This window comes from Schistocerca americana, chromosome 7 (assembly GCF_021461395.2).
Source record: "Schistocerca americana isolate TAMUIC-IGC-003095 chromosome 7, iqSchAmer2.1, whole genome shotgun sequence".
NCBI classification, from domain to species: domain Eukaryota; kingdom Metazoa; phylum Arthropoda; class Insecta; order Orthoptera; family Acrididae; genus Schistocerca; species Schistocerca americana.
In genome coordinates, this window is record NC_060125.1 from 355,966,155 (window position 1) to 355,984,062 (window position 17,908).

Consider the following 17,908-nt stretch of genomic DNA (forward strand, 5'->3'; position numbering starts at 1 on the left):
CTTTAGCCAGAGAAAAATGTCTCCGCCTCTCATTTCGACTTAAATGTGCCACCAAGTAACTTACAAAAAAAAAAGAGTTCAAATGTGTGTGAAATCTTAGCAACTGCTAAGGTCATCAGTCCCTAAGCTTACACACTACTTAACCTAAATTATCCTAAGGACAAACACACACACACACCCATGCCTGAGGGAGGACTCGAACCTCCACCGGGACCAACCGCACAGTCCATGGCTGCAGCGCCTAAGACCGCTCGGCTAATCCCGCGCGGCGCTGCTAAAAACAACAAAGAATATATGCATATTGAACTCATCACACTGGAGCCATTCAAAGCTGTTTACGGCGTGCTTTCTTTGCAGCAAATGCATTGATCTCGTCTTCATACTCCTATTGCGTTGTCATGACAGATTTCATGAAGAGGCCGACAACACTATTCACTCGAGCTTGCAACATGGATGATCGCAAATAATTCTTAAGCCTTTTGAGGAGCGAGAAAGATCACTCGGCCGAGCAATTTTTTGCAGTGATTGACAGAAATAGTCGTAGAGTAAAATCTAAATAAGGAAACAGTTCTTGAACGTGGTTTTAACGCAACATTCTATACGGAGTAGTTACGGAGGAGGTTTATATTGCGTTCCTCGCCAGTCAATAATTATTCCAGGTCGTCTGTGTAACTATTTTGCAGTTTTCTAGCATATTTCAGTAGTTCTATGTTGTCTCTTCAAGGAAATCAACTTAGAAACTCAAAATTGATACAAAACTCTTTTAGCGATCTTTTCTTTCCTCCAATTCAAATATCAATCTCTCTACAATAAGCAGAAAGTCTTTTTTCCTTTAAAAGTAGTATCTGACAAGGCAGTTTCGTCCACTTTCAGTTTTCTTAAACTTTACCTTTCTGTGGCTGTTTCGAACATATTTATATTACTCTTTTCGATTCCAGCGTTTCTATATGTGTCGTGCGTAGAACATTTCTCTCGAACGTAATCAAGTCAAGAATCGTACAACTTTATTAAAGTCCCCGAATCTGTATCAACACTTGACAACAATTTATTTGTAGCATTAAATCGCTTCGGAAGCGGGGTACCCATTCTTCTCGTCATCTAGCATGGACCTGATGTCGTGGTGGTCCTGCTACACTCGGAACGTATCTGCCTCAAAATTCACACATATTTATCGTTGAACTATCACCCAGCCCCCGGTCACGTAGCTCACAGCATGGTGTATTAAGACGTCCTGCCAGCTTCTGCTGTCACTGATGTGCGGTGCAGGTTTCACCAAGCATGTCTCGCCCGTGTCACAGTCCTTTTGCCTATGTGTTATTCTGACCTACACGTCAACACACTGTGCTTAACAGCCCGTGGTAGCTAACGCAACGCGCCACACGGCAGCCACAAGCTTTACTTCAATCTGAGTAGTGACACTACATGACCAGTCGACTCTGTCGTCGTTGTCATAGTGGATGCTGTAGCCATACCAGGCACGTAAAAAAAATGGTTAATTGTTCCTGATTCTTAAACCATAATAAATAAACGTTAGGATGAAGATGCTATGTGGAAAATAATGTCCGCCGATAACTATTCTTTTAATGTTCATTGTTAACGGGTTAGTTCAGCTTTATCACAAAAGTAAAATCCAGGCTGATGATTAACCTCATCGCTGTTGCTGAACGAATATAAAATAGCTCGAGCCCCCAACGTAGTGATTTGTAAACTCATTATATGCAGGGTGTGCGGAAGTTCCCGTTACAAACTTGTAGGTCTCATAGAGGAAAGTGAGTACATACTATTTTAAATATCCGAAAACTTTATCCAACGACGCTAGAGAGCGCCAAAGTTACAGTCGCCTGCGTCTGTAGATGTATTGTATATACAGGATCATTCTGTGATGATGTTATACAAACTGTCAATGGTGATGGAGACGGATAAGTGTATCAGTTTGAGGTGAGGGTCCTGTTTCGGAAACAAACGAGTCGAAAGTGACAAGCGAAAATCATTCTGATACATCTGACCGTGGAATACATGTGCCGGTACTGTCGTTGCTAAGAATGTAGGGTATGCAACTTTCAGAGGTGGTAGTATGGAAAAAAACAAGAAAAATGTCTAGTAAATTTGGGTTCTGAAATGCATATCCGAGGATCTATGAGCACTTGTTCATCTTCAATAGTGTGAAACACATCTCCTCTGTTGAACAAGTACCCATGTTTACTAAACTTTTCTTTTTTGTTCTGGTCCGTACTATCACCTCTGAAAGTCGCATACATCACGTTCTTAGCAGCAGCAGTACCGGCACATGTATCCCACGGTCAGATGTATCAGAATGATTTTCGGTTATAGCTTCCGACTCGTTCGTTTCCGGTATAGGGACCCTTACCTCAAATTGATACATTTATTCTTCTCCGTCGTCATTGAAAGTTTGTATCATTATCACGGAATCACCCTGTATATACATATACTTACATGCGCCAGTACCTATAACTGTCACACTCTGCAAAGTCGTTGGATGACGTTACCGGACATGTGTTCCTGTTCAAAACGTCATGTACTGATTCCCCTCTACAAGTGTGTAATGGAATTTCCGAACATCCTGTATTTAAAACAACTGGCAACAGTGAACGTGTTCACAGTTCAAAATTGTCCTATGTTCATATCAACGCTAACACAGCATGTGCAAGTCGAATAGACACCGAATGAAATGATTGTAGGTGTCGACCAGCACTAAAATAATCAGTTTCCTCTAAGCAGACTGAGTTAAAATTCAACTCGAAACGAAATCAGGTTAACGCACGAAAGTTACGTATTCCAGTGAACTTCAGACAAGATAATTCCAAGTGCTGACCAATTCAATTTTTTTATGTCCCCACTGAACTATCGCGGGAAATATTTCAAAGTGTCGCGGCCGTCTTTTCGAAAAACATCTACGTTCATAAACCTGTGCAGTTGTATCATCGTCCAGAGCAGAATAGGTCCTGCCTGTTCAGTTCCGTCCAAGCAATTGCACCAGTTATACTGGCATATTTTTATACGTAAGTCCAATCTTAAAACTAGATACGACGTTAAGAGTATGCTAAAACCCTGATTATATTGACATATTACATTTAATAATACGTTAAGTAGGTTGCCCATAAATCTAAGTTGAATGAATACATGTTTTAGTTGCAGTGATCAGTTTTCAGACTCTGCTCACTGCGTCTCGAATTATTATTGTAAATACATGTATGCTACGTGTATTTTATTGGAAATGACCTCCTCTTTTCGCTGTTGCACTCTAAATGCACGTATCTTTAACCACATTAAACAATGAACGAAACTACATACATTACTTACGCAGTCTCTCTATACAACCAACGAACCTGCTCTTTCTCCTCTTCTAGATGGTGGATAGCACTTCACTGTAATTAATACAGTTTGCCCTGCATATGTGCAAACGTAAGCAAGACTATGCAGTTCTTCCTATGCTCTTGTTACAGAACGTCATGCCACATACTACGTACGACTTTCAGTGTTCAGTTCGATGTAAGTTTTGTAAGAATAAGAAAAATCCTATAGTATGGATGATATGACGCTGAATCGATTATCTAATTATCCATCATTATCAAAACTACACTGAGGACAATGGTAGATATTTAAGATTATCCTGCATGTATTATGTTTGCTTGTTACATGTAAACAACATTACTGTCATCATATTCAGGGCCAGTGAAAACTCTTCTGTCGTGGCGAGGTTTCCAGCCACTGGCCAAACTGAGCTACTGCGTCTACTTGGCACATTCAGTCATCCTCTTCTACCACTGGGGGATTACGAGGACACCTATCACCTTCGGGCGGTACTATATTGTAAGTATTGCTTTCTGCTATTACACTCGTAGATACCACTCACTTTTCCAAATTAATAAGTGCCCTGCTCATGTAAAACCTAATATACTTTTGAAACGGAGACCAAATTAAGAAACATTACAGAAACGCAGGCGACAATGAAAAATTAAGTCTTACATGTTGAAGTACTGCGATGTATGAGTCCCGAAACTTTTAGGGTCATAATTATGCTGATAGTGGGCGATTCTTAGCTGGAACTTTGAGATAAGGAACAAATTGCTGAAAATGAGCATTTAGCTTTTTATCAACATAATTTACTTACACTTTAAAGCAACAACTTCTGCTCATACAGTAACCCTCCACTGCACTCGGCACAATTCATTAGCCCGTGTACCTAATAAATCAGAAAATCAGAATAAACCATTGATTCCGAAGCACTGCAAATGGAACTGTATGGGAAAGTACTCACCTATTCACAAGAATGGTAATTTATTCCTTTATCTTAGCAAATACCAAATTAAAGCTATCATAGCTGGAATAATGCGTAATCACTATTCGTATTTAAGTGAAATACTAATTAAACTACAAAAGAACACTGTTGCCAGTGCTCACAGTGGACAGAAAACATAAAAACCAGTTGTTCGTGATTATAACATGGATTTACGTAACAGTCTGTTATACTAGCATTAATGATATCAGTCACTACAGGTGTGCAAACAAAATCAGGGCGACATAAAATGTGATTACTATTGCCTTTCACTTAACAAATTTAGTTAATTTAATATGGCAGTAAACAAATCGATTACAACACAACACGCCATTACGAAGACGGCATACATCCCTTCATTCTCTAAAAGAAGTTCGTCCTCTGACATTACTTAGACCTTTTTAAACATAAACTGCAAGTATTTTTTACCTGGCATGTCAGCAAGCAGCGTTCAGAAATCAATAAAAAGGAGGTCTTTGTAACACCCGCTGAAATTCAGCGTTAACACAGAAATCACGTTTTTACATAGAATCACCCTTTTACACAGAAATCATGTTTTTACGTATAATGCGAGTTGATACCCCAATAATACCGCTATCGAACGGAAAAAGAGTTAGGAGGCTGAGAAATTACGACAGACGACTTCTTGCGGGCAAATAGGCGCGAAACCATTGCTGTTAGAATACACAACATCCAAGCAATCACTGGGAACAGTCCCGTTTGGAAATATCTAGGAGTATGCATACGGAGCGATCGGATGCGGAAAGAGCAAGCGTCGAAAAGGCAGATGTCATAACAAGATCCATTGGAAGAGTCCACATGGAGTAAAGACTACTCACGAAGGTCTCCAAAACTCTGAGATTCGACAAATGCTCCTCAGTCCAAGACAATTACCAAGTACGATTGAAAAACAAACTAGTGAACCTACGAAGAGGAGCAGCGTATTTTATCTTTATCATAATTCTAGCAAGTGAGAAATTGTCATAGAGAATGTTCATCCAATTCCTGCGTTCTTCATCATGATGTGGTTTACTGTTTAACTACCGAGACCTTACGTTGGTAGAAGAGCCAACCAATATTTTTCTGCCTTCATTATATGTCTTGCAAAAAGAAAGTGAACGTAAAATCAGAGAGATTCGGGCTCATACGAAGATTTATCAACTGTCATTGTTACCACACACCATTCGCGACTGAAACAGGAAAGTCAGGAATTGGCAGTGGTAGAAGAAATAGATGACAATTTCATTTTTCTAAATATCTTACTGGTTTTACTGTCCACCAAATACCAACCCAATTTAATAACATTTTAATTATTTTTATTTCGATCAAATCGAGAATCTGGCAGTCGGCTGGCAATGCTCTCTGAGTGTAACAAAATACCAGGATGTCAGTTTACGCAAAATTCACGTCTGTGGTATGAACTGAGTAAATCTCAGATAAACAAATACTCGTCTTAAACTTAAAAAGTATGATTTCCGACAAAGCCATATATTGGAATTTGTTAGGGCCCGTGAGTTTCTAATGACACTTTTTCTTTGAGCTGCTTCCGGACTCTTTGCAGATTTGCTTCACAGTCAGGATTACTGAATACTAGACAGTTTTAGGATGTAATCACCCATTTAATGAATGGATGAGTGTAGTTTTACTATGGCTTTGTTGTGCCAATTTTCGAAGTTTATCCCAAGGCATTTCCAGCTCATCCTTCAATAATGCACTCTTATTAATCATCTTTCGGGGTGAATGGTTCCCACAAATATTGCTTCCCACCTATATTGTATACAGAGCATAACCTAATTAATAGTGGAAACTGACACAAGTGTTAAGTATACGACAATACAATCGAAGACATGGAAACAATACATATGCGAGATAAGTGCGTTGTTGCGAACCGCTAGAGAGTTCAACATGGAATATGTCCTAGTAAGTACAAACGTGTTTGAAATGTAAATTTCCAATTAGGTCCCTATCCAACTGGACTCAAACTCCATCCATAGCCTACATTGACAGGAAGTACAATACTAATTCAGTGCATTGTATCTTACTGTTCACTCTACACTCGTACCTCTAAATGGAGGTATTCCGTTCTGTCAAAGATGCTTTTGGGAAGCAAGCACTTATCGGTATGTTTAGTGTGGCAAGCGAGAAAATGAATTTTCTCTTTCGCTCGGCCAACGCCAAGCCAAGCCAAGCCTAATGCCTACCATGAATAGAGGAACAAAGAGACTGCCTAATAATCTTACGTGAAATTAAATATTTAAATACTGTTACAAAAGTTAGCCGGATTATATAAAACTATGCAAAGGCCTTAGGTTCTGAGTCTCGGAGTGATCCGCTATTTGTTTCTTCAAAAATACACTTAATACAATTTTTTCTAAATTTTGAAAGTGCATAATACTGAACTTGGAATGTTTTAACTTCGGAATTATGTTGCGATGGTTATAAAAGCATTATATAGAGGTTTTCATGAAGCTACCTCATTTAGTTTTCGAATTATTCTACTTTCCTCGAAATCTTAAAAGCACGTAATATTGAAGTTAAAAGTTCTATTTTTGCAGTGAGGTTCAGCTTTTTCTAAAAACCTAGGGTAGAAGTTTTTATGAAGCTACCTCTATTAAAATTTTTTGGAACATTTACTTTTTGAATTAGCAAGTAAAAACCAATTTTCGTGCCAAAAGCCAGAAAAAGGTGTTAGATTAACTTACCTTAATAAATAAGATACAAAACTAAAATGACAGCACTGTATTCGTGTAAGTAATAATGAAACTGTACCAAATTTTACTGTGATACTGTAATTTAACAAAAGGTACAAACGTTAGAAAGAGACAGTTCAGATGATTCTGTCCGCGTCTGTGTCCGCTTAAGCCCCAGATGGCGTTAATGACGACTGATGTGATTGGTTTTTCGATCGAATGAGATATCGCGCACATCTTGAGAAACGGTGTGAAAATGAACGTACTTGGATTAATAATTTAACTTGAAAACCCGTGTTTAGTTTTACGTGCTGTGATTTAGTTTCACCCGCTACATTGTAGAAAACTGTGAGGCAACCGAATGAGATTATTCTCCACTTTTAAGGTGAGCTATTAACTTCAGGAACAAAACTCTCTAAACTGTACCAATTGCTAACTACGATAGAACAATCTGTAATGAATTTTCAAACTAATTCTTGTGCTTGTGAGTATTTGTCAGAATCCACAGCTCACTTAAATGACAGTAGACTTTTATTTATCGTCGTGGTATCTGACTCCTCTGGCTTATTCTTAGAAAGTTATAATATTTTATTTCAATTTCGGCGAGCTGAATTGTTGATCTGTGCACTGAAGCCTATGAATAGTATCTTTTCCATCCATTTTTGGCTGTTCACACAAAAAGTTTTCAGCCCCTTGCAAATGGCTGTGGTACCTTAAAATCGCACAAGACTACCAAACATTTCAACTTACAAAACTAATAACAAACCAAAAAATTTTACTCGTCGCCACACAGCCCCTGGATCACTTCGTATTGCTTGAGAAGGCTGTTCAATTCATATTCTGGTTCTTCAAACTTATCAATGGGCGTTCTGTACACTTCACTATTCAGTTGACCCCAATTAACCCACAAACTGCACTTTTGTGGACGCTTGTTTGGCGTAACGCTTGCTTCTATTACTTTATACTTTCACCTCTATAAGTTTTCGCTGTCAATTTTCATTCCCTCTTTATTTGACCTTACGAATCTGTTCACAGCACGTTAGCATATAATAAATAAACACTGATTATGCAGGGTGTAAACGATAACCGTGTAGAACGTACCACCGTTTTGTAGGGGCAGTCGAGTTGAACAACTTGATACAGTACACTTGCGGTCTATCAAATCGAGAAACAGCTTCAAAGTAGCCAACAAAAACCATCTAAGCTACAGCGAATGCGTGCTGCACGAGCTTTCGGTTAAAATCGTCCTTGAATATTAAAAACTCCTTGTTGTAGCTCTTACAAAGAGTAGAATTGACGTTTGTGTAAATTTTACCTCAAACATTTGCGAATTTTAGCAGCATAAAATTAACAATTAAATTGGTTTATTTGTCTTCCTGTCTGACAACGAAACTACTGTGCTTCCATCCGAATCCACCAAAAATAACCGCAATTATACAAGGTGAGTCACTAACTATTGCCACCAAGAATAACTGCGAAAGTATGATAGGATCTGGAAAGTTCGTGGGACAAAAGTTGCATGGGACAACGGGGCCAAAATATGACGTTGGTTTTTCGTTGCTAGGTGTGGTCGCTTCAGAGATGTGAAGGTCAACTTTGTTTTTTTAAATCGGGTGCTATAATTTGGTACTTATTTTCTGATAGCGACTATCGAGACGAATCCAGTGATGTGTAACAGTAAGGTCTTTGAAGATCAACGAAGGTCAAAAAGGTGGCATGAACGTTCATTTACAGAAGGTGTTCAAACTGATGACCTTGGTATCAATGCAATGCTGCAATCTTCTTATCATGGATTGAGTGGTATTCCTTATCACAGTGGCACTTATCGAAGCGCATGCTCTGACAATTCTCTCTCGCATACCTTCAGATGTCGTTGGAACGTCTTTATAAACAATGTCTTTTACGAATCCCCACAAAAAAAATCCAGAGACGTCAAGTCTGGCGAAAGAGCATACCCGCGTCTACTCAAACGATTTGGGAATTGTCTCTGCAACTCATTTCTAGCTATTAGCGAAAAATGTCCCGAACATCCATCGTGTTGATATCACATTCTATTCCTCGTTCCTAAAGGTATTTCTTCCAATAACACACCTAATGTTTCTTGCAGGAATGTGGTGTACTTCCCACCATTAAGATTTCCTTCGATAAAACAGGGTCCTATATTTCTGTCCTCCAGAATCCCACACCGTACATTCACCGACCACCGTTTTTGGTGTGCAACTTGCCGCAACCAATATGGATTTTCAGTTGCCCCGTAATGCATGTCATGCAAATTAACATTTCCATGGTTCCTGAATGTAGCCTCGACAGTGAATAAAATCAAATTAATAAATGTGTCATCCCTCTGAATCTGAAGTTGAGCCCATCGGCAGAATTCAGTGCGACGCAAACAATCCGTATCAGTTAATTCTTGGTGGAGACTGACATGGTAAGGACGATATTCATGACGATGCAGAACACGAACAACATTACTCTGGCTCATGCAAGATTCCCTTGCGATTTGACGCGAACTAACGCAATGATCTCCAAACACAGTGGCAACAGTACCAATTTCCGTTTCCTCGTTAGTAACTTTCCTTTGCTGGATATGTTTCGGATGCATTGAAGATCCAGTTGTTCTCAATTTATCAAACACACATTTAAGTGTACGACGTATAGGGTGAGTACGTTCAGGATATCTTTCAGCGTATAAGTCTGTAGCTCTCACTGAATTTCGTTGGCATTCTTCGTAAATGAGAAGCATATCGATTTGTTCATCGAAGGAATACATAATTCTCATTCGCTTGATTCGACGATACTGGCCTTACCGTTCCTATTAGCGTTGTATTGCTAAACCGTCGAATGGTGTTCATATGTCAATGGCACTTTAGATGGATACGGCGTATGCGACGAATATTTACTATTTGCGCGATGTATGAGACAGAATTGTCAGAACAAGTGCTTCGATAAGTGTCAAAGTGATAAGGAATACCACTCAATCCATGATACGAAGATTCAGCACTGCATTCATACCAATGGTCATCACTTCGAACACATTCTGTAAATGGACGTTCATGCCACCTTTTTGATCTTCGTTGACCTTCAAAGACTTTACAGCTACACATCACTGGATTCGTCTCGAGAACAGCTATCAGAAAATAAGTACCAAAGTATAGTATCCCATTTAAAAAAACAAAGTTGACATTCATATCTCTGAAGCGACCGTAGCTAGCAACAAAGAACCAACGTCATATTATGGACCCCGTTGTCCTATGCAACTTTTGTACCACAAACTTTCCAGCTCATTCCTCATTTTCGGAGTTTTTCTCGGTGGCAATAGTTAGTAACTCACCCTTATATCCCTTTCAAAAAGAAGATAAAAATTCGCTTGACGGTTTTCTAAGAGACATCTCCACTCCTTTATGTAAATACAGACCAGACTGGTTTAAATTCAAAGAAATAGTATCGATGGCAATTGAGACATATATACCAAATAAAACAGGTCAGAACACTGTTGCAGAAGCAACGAAAGAAACATGCCAAACTTAAAAGAACGCAAAATCCCCAAGACTGGCGAAGTCTAATGGAAGCTCAAAATCAGTGAGAACTTCAAAGAGAGATGATTTTAATAGTTTCCACAACGATGCTCTGTCTTGAAATCTGGTAGAAAATCCAAAGAGATTTTATTATATTTAAAGTACATCAGTGACAAGACGTAATCAATACCTTCACTGCGCGATAGCATCGGTAATATTATTGCTGAAAGTGCCACTATAGTAGAGTTGCTATACACAGTTTTCCTAAATTCCTTCACCAAGAAAGTCTAAGTAAATATTCCAGAATTCGAATCAGGAACAACAAAAAATGGTTCAAATGGTTCTGAGCACTATGGGACTTAACTTCTGAGGTCATCAGTCCCCTAGAACTTAGAACTACTTAAACCTAACTAACCTAAGGACATCACACACATCCATGCCCGAGGAAGGATCCGAACTTGCGACCGTAGCGGTTGCGAGGTTCCAGACTGTAGTGCCTAGAACCGCTCGGCCACCACGGCCGGCGAATCAGGAACAACTGCCAACATGAGTAACTTAGACATAGATATCCTAGGTGTAACGAAGTAACTTACATCACTTAATAAAAGCAAGGCCTTCGCTCCAGATTCTATACCAGTTAGGTTTCTTTCAGAGTATGCTGATACAATATCTCCATACTTAACAATCATAGACAAGTCTTCGCTCGTTGAAAGAATGGAAAGTTGCACAGGTTACACGAATACTCCAGAAAGGAAATAGGAGTAATCTGCTGAATTACACACCCATAACACTAATGTCGATTCGAAGTAGGATTTTGGAACATATACTGTTGGTTTGGCCATGTACCCGATGTTCGTCTAAAGAGATTGGCAACCTCTCGGGCATTGAAGGATTACGGGATTGCATATATAAGAGGCTGGGCTGATCACAACAAGGACGTAAGACTGCAGGACAAGCGCCAAGAGATCCTCCGTGCTAGGGACCTATTTCCTCCGGCGTGTCACTTGTGTGGAACTGGATCGGCATGAATTTCTCCGCGCCCCCGCTACACAGGGCAAGCCAACACCTCCGCAATTCGCTCCACCGAAGTTCTGAGACAATTTGTGCACCGGCTCTTAGCAGTCCATCAGTCAGAGAGCGGTCGGAAGAAACCGCAGCGGAACGTGCGACTCTCCAGCGACATTCTGAGACGTACCCGTCAGTCAGCTACGCCGAACGCTCAACCTCCGTCGTTAGGGATTATCAGTGGCAAAGTTTCCACGTCCCACTACGCTTATTCACTGTGTGCTCCAGGCATATGCCTTTTGGTGTCTGAGAAGTTGTATCATTTTTTACTAAGAAGAGATTTTCCTTTATTATTAAATCTCTCTACTGCGGTCTTAATAAGCTCTTGACTCTTGTTCTTGAAACTTCCTGGCAGATTAAAACTGTGTGCCGGACCGAGACTCCAACTCTGGACCTTTGCCTTTCGCGGGCAAGTGCTCTACCAACTGAGCTACCCAAGCACGATTCACGCCCCGTCCTCAAAGCTTTACTTCTGCCAGTACCTCGTCTCCTCCCTTCCAAACTTAACATAATCTGCCAGCAAGTTTCATATCAGCGCACACTCCGCTGCAAAGTGAAAATCTCATTCTCTTGTTCTTGTTTGCCTCTGTCTTTTTCTTTTATTATTAAATCTCTTTATGCGGTCTTAATAAACCCTTGTTCTTGTTTACCTGTGTCTTACAATTGCTTGTCAGACATCTACCCTGTGGAAGATTTAGCAGCTTACGTCGAAGAGAACAGTTTATTGACCAACAGCCAACACGGATTCAGAAAATATCATTCTTATGAAACACAACTTCCTCTTTATTCTCAGGAAGTAATAAGTGCTATCGACAGGAGATCTGAAAATGATTCCATATTTCTATATTTCTTGAAGGGTTTTGACGCCGTTCCTCATAAGCAACTTATAATCAAATTGCATGCCTACAGAGTATCATCTTTAGTGGTGCGACTGGATTCCCGATTTCCTGTCAGAAAGGTCACAGTTCGAATCTGGCATTCCCCAAGAAAATGTTCCTGATCTGCATAAACAATTTAGGAGACAATTTGAGCAACCCTCTTATATTGTTTGCAGATGATGCTGTACTTTACCGTCTTGTAAAGTCTTCAGACGATCAAAACCAACTGCCAAACGATTAGGGCAAGTTATCTGCATGGTGAAAAAAGTGGCAGTTGCCTCCATATAATGAAAAGTGTAAGTAAACCTAACTAACCTTAGGACATCACACACATCCATGCCCGAGGCAGGATCCGAGCCTGCAACCGTCGCAGCCGCGTGGTCCCGGACTGAAGCGCCTAGAACCGCTCGGCCACAGCAGCCGGCATTCCATTTCACCCGTACATACCGAAGCACAGCATATTTCAACTGCAATGCGGACTGAAGACCTTAATATACAGTCCCCTTGTATTCTACAACTTGAGGAATTACTACAGGCATCTTTGATAATGAACATTTGTGAGTAAAAGACAACAAATGGCGAGGAAGAATTTAAGTTAAATCCAGTTTCGCTAATGCTATTTTTTATTAAATGTGAAAACACATAAATCTTCTCCGATAAGTGTTGCAGTATTGCACCAAAAGCAGTACTACATAGCAAATTACAGATTTATTGATTTGCTAAATTTGTTGACATTTTCACTCAAAACGTGCCCAACATGCTTAAAATCAGATGAACACAAAACAATTAGGACGTATATGTCAGCAACAAATCAGTTTTATTGGAAATGCACATAGTCTCAATCGAAAAATTAAAAAGGTTATTAGCAGGCGAAACGGTAACATCGGTTGAGTATCAAAGAGCTTTCTACCTATGAAATGTATTCAAGTGCAAAATACCTGTAGAATACTTTGATTTATATTTAAAAACTGACATTCTGTTTCCTGCTGATATGTTCAAAAACTTTCACGGTCTTCGCCTCAAGACATACGAATTGGATCCTGCACATTACATTACTTCGCCTGGCTTGTCATGGAAAATTATTAAAGAGGAATTGTAGTTTATTACCGACATCAAACAACTTCAGTTTGTTGAGAGAGGCCCTAGACGTGGTATTGTCCATTGCAAATATGCAGTTGCCAACAACACCTACATGGCAAATTATGACGACGGAAAACGCACCAAACAATTCGAAAGTAGGGTACATTTTAGAAGTGAGTCTCAAATACCGTGAGAGTATTCACGATTTGCATTTGAAGAGAAAATGCCACCACCATCCGATATTAAGAAACCAAAGAAATTAATTTTGACTTTGTCTGAGAAGAAAAACCATATTTTCATTACACGAATTTGTGATAATATTTACAGCACAAACTGGCTTTACAAAAAGATTCAGAGTATTTTGTAATTGAGGCAAGCTATACAGGAACTAGCTATACGTTGACGTTAATGCACAAAAACACATGAGTGCAATAAATGGTTTCCAGAAGAACTTTTTCAGATATCCTGGAGACGCAGATTTGAGTCAGCTGCATTAACTGCTAAGCCAGATTTTCGAAGGACTGTGAGTTTTTAACGAAAATTTAGTCGCCACTGCATTGATCGGGCTAAATGCTGCCTTCGATAAACTCACTACAGCAGGAATGGCCATTTTGGATGTTTCGTGAACGCTTCTTTTAGACTTCCATTTTGGTTACATATTAAACAAACTTCTGGCACATCATCGAAAACTATACTACAAGAATACTAACAACTTAATCTACCAGATTAAAACTCTGTGTATTTATGAGCGTATATGCATACGAAATTCGGTTTATGGGTTTCAATGCAAATAACGGTTAAGATATTCCACTGATAAATAAAAAATAGTTTGGATTAATGAAAGACAAACAAAAATTTGAACCTATTACAGAATTTGTCAGTCTTTCAGCAAAGATGTATGCTCTTGATACGAAACCTAGGCACGTAATGTGCCGAGCGAAGGGAACAAAGCAGCCTCCTGTTAATGTTAACCATCAATGATTACAAGCAGTGTGTATTGCACCTGGAAGTACAAATGACTGAGCAACATTTAATTCAAACTAAGCAGTAAATTGCTTCTTCTATTAGGCAACATAAATTCGTCTCATCTGCACAAGACGATAAACATTTGATACTTCCTGATAAGGAAAATACAATGGCTTTGGATCACTACTGCATTAATAATGATGATCGATTTTATCCTCAGTAGCTGTATAAACGAAAACACTTGAAAAATGGAAATGAAATGTGTGTGAAAATGTAAATTGTAGGTATTAATTTGAGGTCACTTTCATCTTTGTAAGTGATGTGAATTCACATACTTCTTACTCATGTTCTCGTTAGCTTCATAAATACGTTTCGAGGAAAATTTTGTTATATATCGTACGTGCTCAGATACTGAATGTGTAAGAAACACTGAATGTAAAAACAGTATAAGAAAAAAAAGTTTGTAACAAATTTTATGCCTAGAGTATTTTTGTTTGAGGTTTTTTTTCCTTCCCATTGCCTCTACAATATATTATTTATGCTTCAGTGTATGTGTGTGTGTGTGTATGCGCGCGCCCGCATGTGTCTTGCATACACAATTTAGATGAAGATGCTTAAATACATTTTTAAAATATTGTGGCATAAATCTTTCAACATGGAAACAGTTCAACTGAGATTTACGTATTTTTCGATATGGAAAATACTGCGGTATTGACAAATATCTGTGAATGTGTACTATTTTTAGAAAATTCAGTAGTATCTTGACAGCTACATTGTGACTCGGTGTTCCACTTCAATACTAGATTGTAGTTGGGGGTGATGGGGGGAGGAGGGGGAGGAGGCGGAGGGGCGTGGGTTGGGGAAAGGGGGGGGGGCGAAGGTTGCATGAGTACGTAATGATTTCAAGACCATTTCCATTGCCCCCTGATTCTTTTGGTAAGATGGTTAAAAGCCAGCAACCAGGATTGCCATATACATACCTCTGATAACAACCAATATTATTGTCGAATGCATAGTTTTGGGATCGCTACGCTTATTGGTGACAGTCCTTGGACATTTCCGCTCTCTATGTAGGGGCAGAGGCCGGGGGACGGGGGGGATGGTGCATGACCAGTGACATATCAGGCCATATCTGTAACCCCTTAAGTAATTTCTATCTAACTGGGCACATGTATCACTTGTAACCTGGAAAAAATTACTGTGACAGTGAGACTCTCCTGGAATCCATTCAGCTGCAGGTGCGGCGAAACGGAGTGTCATAAAAGCATGACTCAGCGACGCCAAGCACAATTTCAACCTATTTGATATACACATGACTAATTTTTTGAATGTGACTATTGTAGGAGTAAGATACGCCTTCACCCCTAGGGATGGGGATGGAGATGAGAAGGGGGTATATTAAATGTTCTAAAACGTGCTGCCTGCTGGTATCTTTTCCGCGAATTTAGGAGACTTAGAATGCTTTAAAAATATGAAGCGCAGTTTATCTCCTACGTGTGCTGCTCGGCACGTCAACCAGGTCGCGAGAACTAGCAGTACAGAAAGACAATAAGTTTGTGTATGTGTTCCGAGAACTAAGATTATACCAGACAGATGACTTTTTTTGGTCATCAGTCTTCTGACTGGTTGGAAGCGGCCAGCCACAAATTCCCCTACTGTCCCACCCTCTTCATCTCAGAGAAGCACTTGCAACCTACGTCCTCAATTATTTGCTGGACGTATTCTAATCTCTGCCTTCCTGTACAGTTTTTACCCTCTACAGCTCCCTGTAGTATTCTGGAAGTTATCTCGTGAAGTCTTAACAGATGCTATGCCATCCTATCCTTCCTTCTTGTCATTGTTTTCCATATATTCCTTCCCTCGCGAATTCTGCGGCGTACCTCCACATTCCTTACTTTATCAGTCCACCTGTTTTCAACATTCTTCTGTAGCACCTCATCTCAAGTGCCTATTTTCTCTTCTGTTCCGGTTTTCCGACAGTCCGTGTCTCACTGCCGTAAGGTCTATATTTAAACACTACTAGACTTCTCTTCGCCAGGAGTGCCACTTTTGCCAATGTTAGTCTGATTTTTATATCCTCCTTGCTCCGTCCATCATGGGTTATTTTGTTGATTAGGTAGCAGAATTCCTGAACTTCATGATCACAAATTTTGATGTTAAGTTTCTCGCTGCTCTGATTTCTGCTAATTATCATAACTTTCCTCTTGCTTCTATTTGCTGTCAATCCGTGTTCTATAGTCATTAGAATGTTCATTCCAATCAGCAGATTGAGTAATTCTTCTTTATTTTCACTGAGTGTAGCAATGTCACCAGCGAATCTTATCATTGATATCCTTTCACCTTAATTTTTAATTCCACGTCTGAACCTTTCTCTTGCTTCCGTTATTGCTTCTGCGATGTACAGATTGAACAGTAGGGGCAAAATCCCACGTCTTAAACACTTTTTAAACTAAGTACTTCGTTCGTGGCCTTCCACTCTTATTTTTCCCTCTTGGCTCTTGTACATGTTGTACATTACACGTCTTTTCCTGTAGCTTGCCCCTATTTTTGTCAGAATTTCGAACATCTTCCACCATTTGACATTGTCGAATACTTTTTGTAGACCGAAAAATCCTATGAAAGTGTCTTGAATTTTATTCAGTCTTTCTTCCATTATGAATTGCCTATCTGGTGCCTTTACCTTTGCTAAAGCCAAAGTGATCGTCATCTAACACATCCTCAAGTTTCTTTTCCATTCTTTTGTATATTATTCTTGTCAGAAACTTGGATGCATGAGCTGTTAAGCTCATTGAGCGATTACTTTCGCAATTCTCGATTCTTGCAGTTTTCGGAAATTGTGCGGATGACGTTTTACCGAAAGTCAGATGGTGTAACTCCAGATTCATACATTCTACACATCAACGTGAACAGTCGTTTTGTTGCCACTCCCCCCAACGATTTTATGAATTCAGATGGATTGTTATCTATCCCTCCCACTTCATTTGATATCAAGTCTTCCAAAGCTTTTTTAAAAAATTATGATTCTAATACTAGGTCCCTTATCTCTTTTATATCGACTCATGACACCTGAACAACACAGGAAAGTTTAAGATTCTCTTTGAACTCGTATGGCGTAAAACAGCACAGGCTCAGGCATATATGTCTGCATTGTTTGTGATAAAGACTTAACACGAGAGAAGCCGCGGTTAAAAGCTGGTATGCTTATATACATTGTGTGTAAATTGCAGGTCCAGAAAGCACTGGGCGTCTTGCTGATGGTGTTACCAGTGGCAGCGGTCCTTTCCCTGAGCTTCGAGATGCCTGTCCTCAATCTATCTAAGGCTTTTCTCAATCCAGGTGAGATACTGGCAATAGAAACACAGGCTGCCAAAAACAAATGTCGATGTTTTTTTCTTTTATTGATACACGGATGAGCCA

The 17,908-nt window shown here is 39.6% G+C and overlaps 1 protein-coding gene across 1 annotated transcript in view; it reads left to right on the forward strand.

Annotated features, from left to right (window-relative positions):
* Positions 1–17,908, forward strand: part of LOC124622926 (nose resistant to fluoxetine protein 6-like) — a 206,631-nt gene that overhangs the window by 176,804 nt on the left and 11,919 nt on the right. Inside the window, exons 10-11 of the mRNA XM_047148716.1 lie at positions 3,689–3,831; positions 17,719–17,827. Of these exons, the coding sequence (XP_047004672.1) occupies positions 3,689–3,831; positions 17,719–17,827 (252 nt within the window). The remainder of the gene's footprint in view (positions 1–3,688; positions 3,832–17,718; positions 17,828–17,908) is intronic.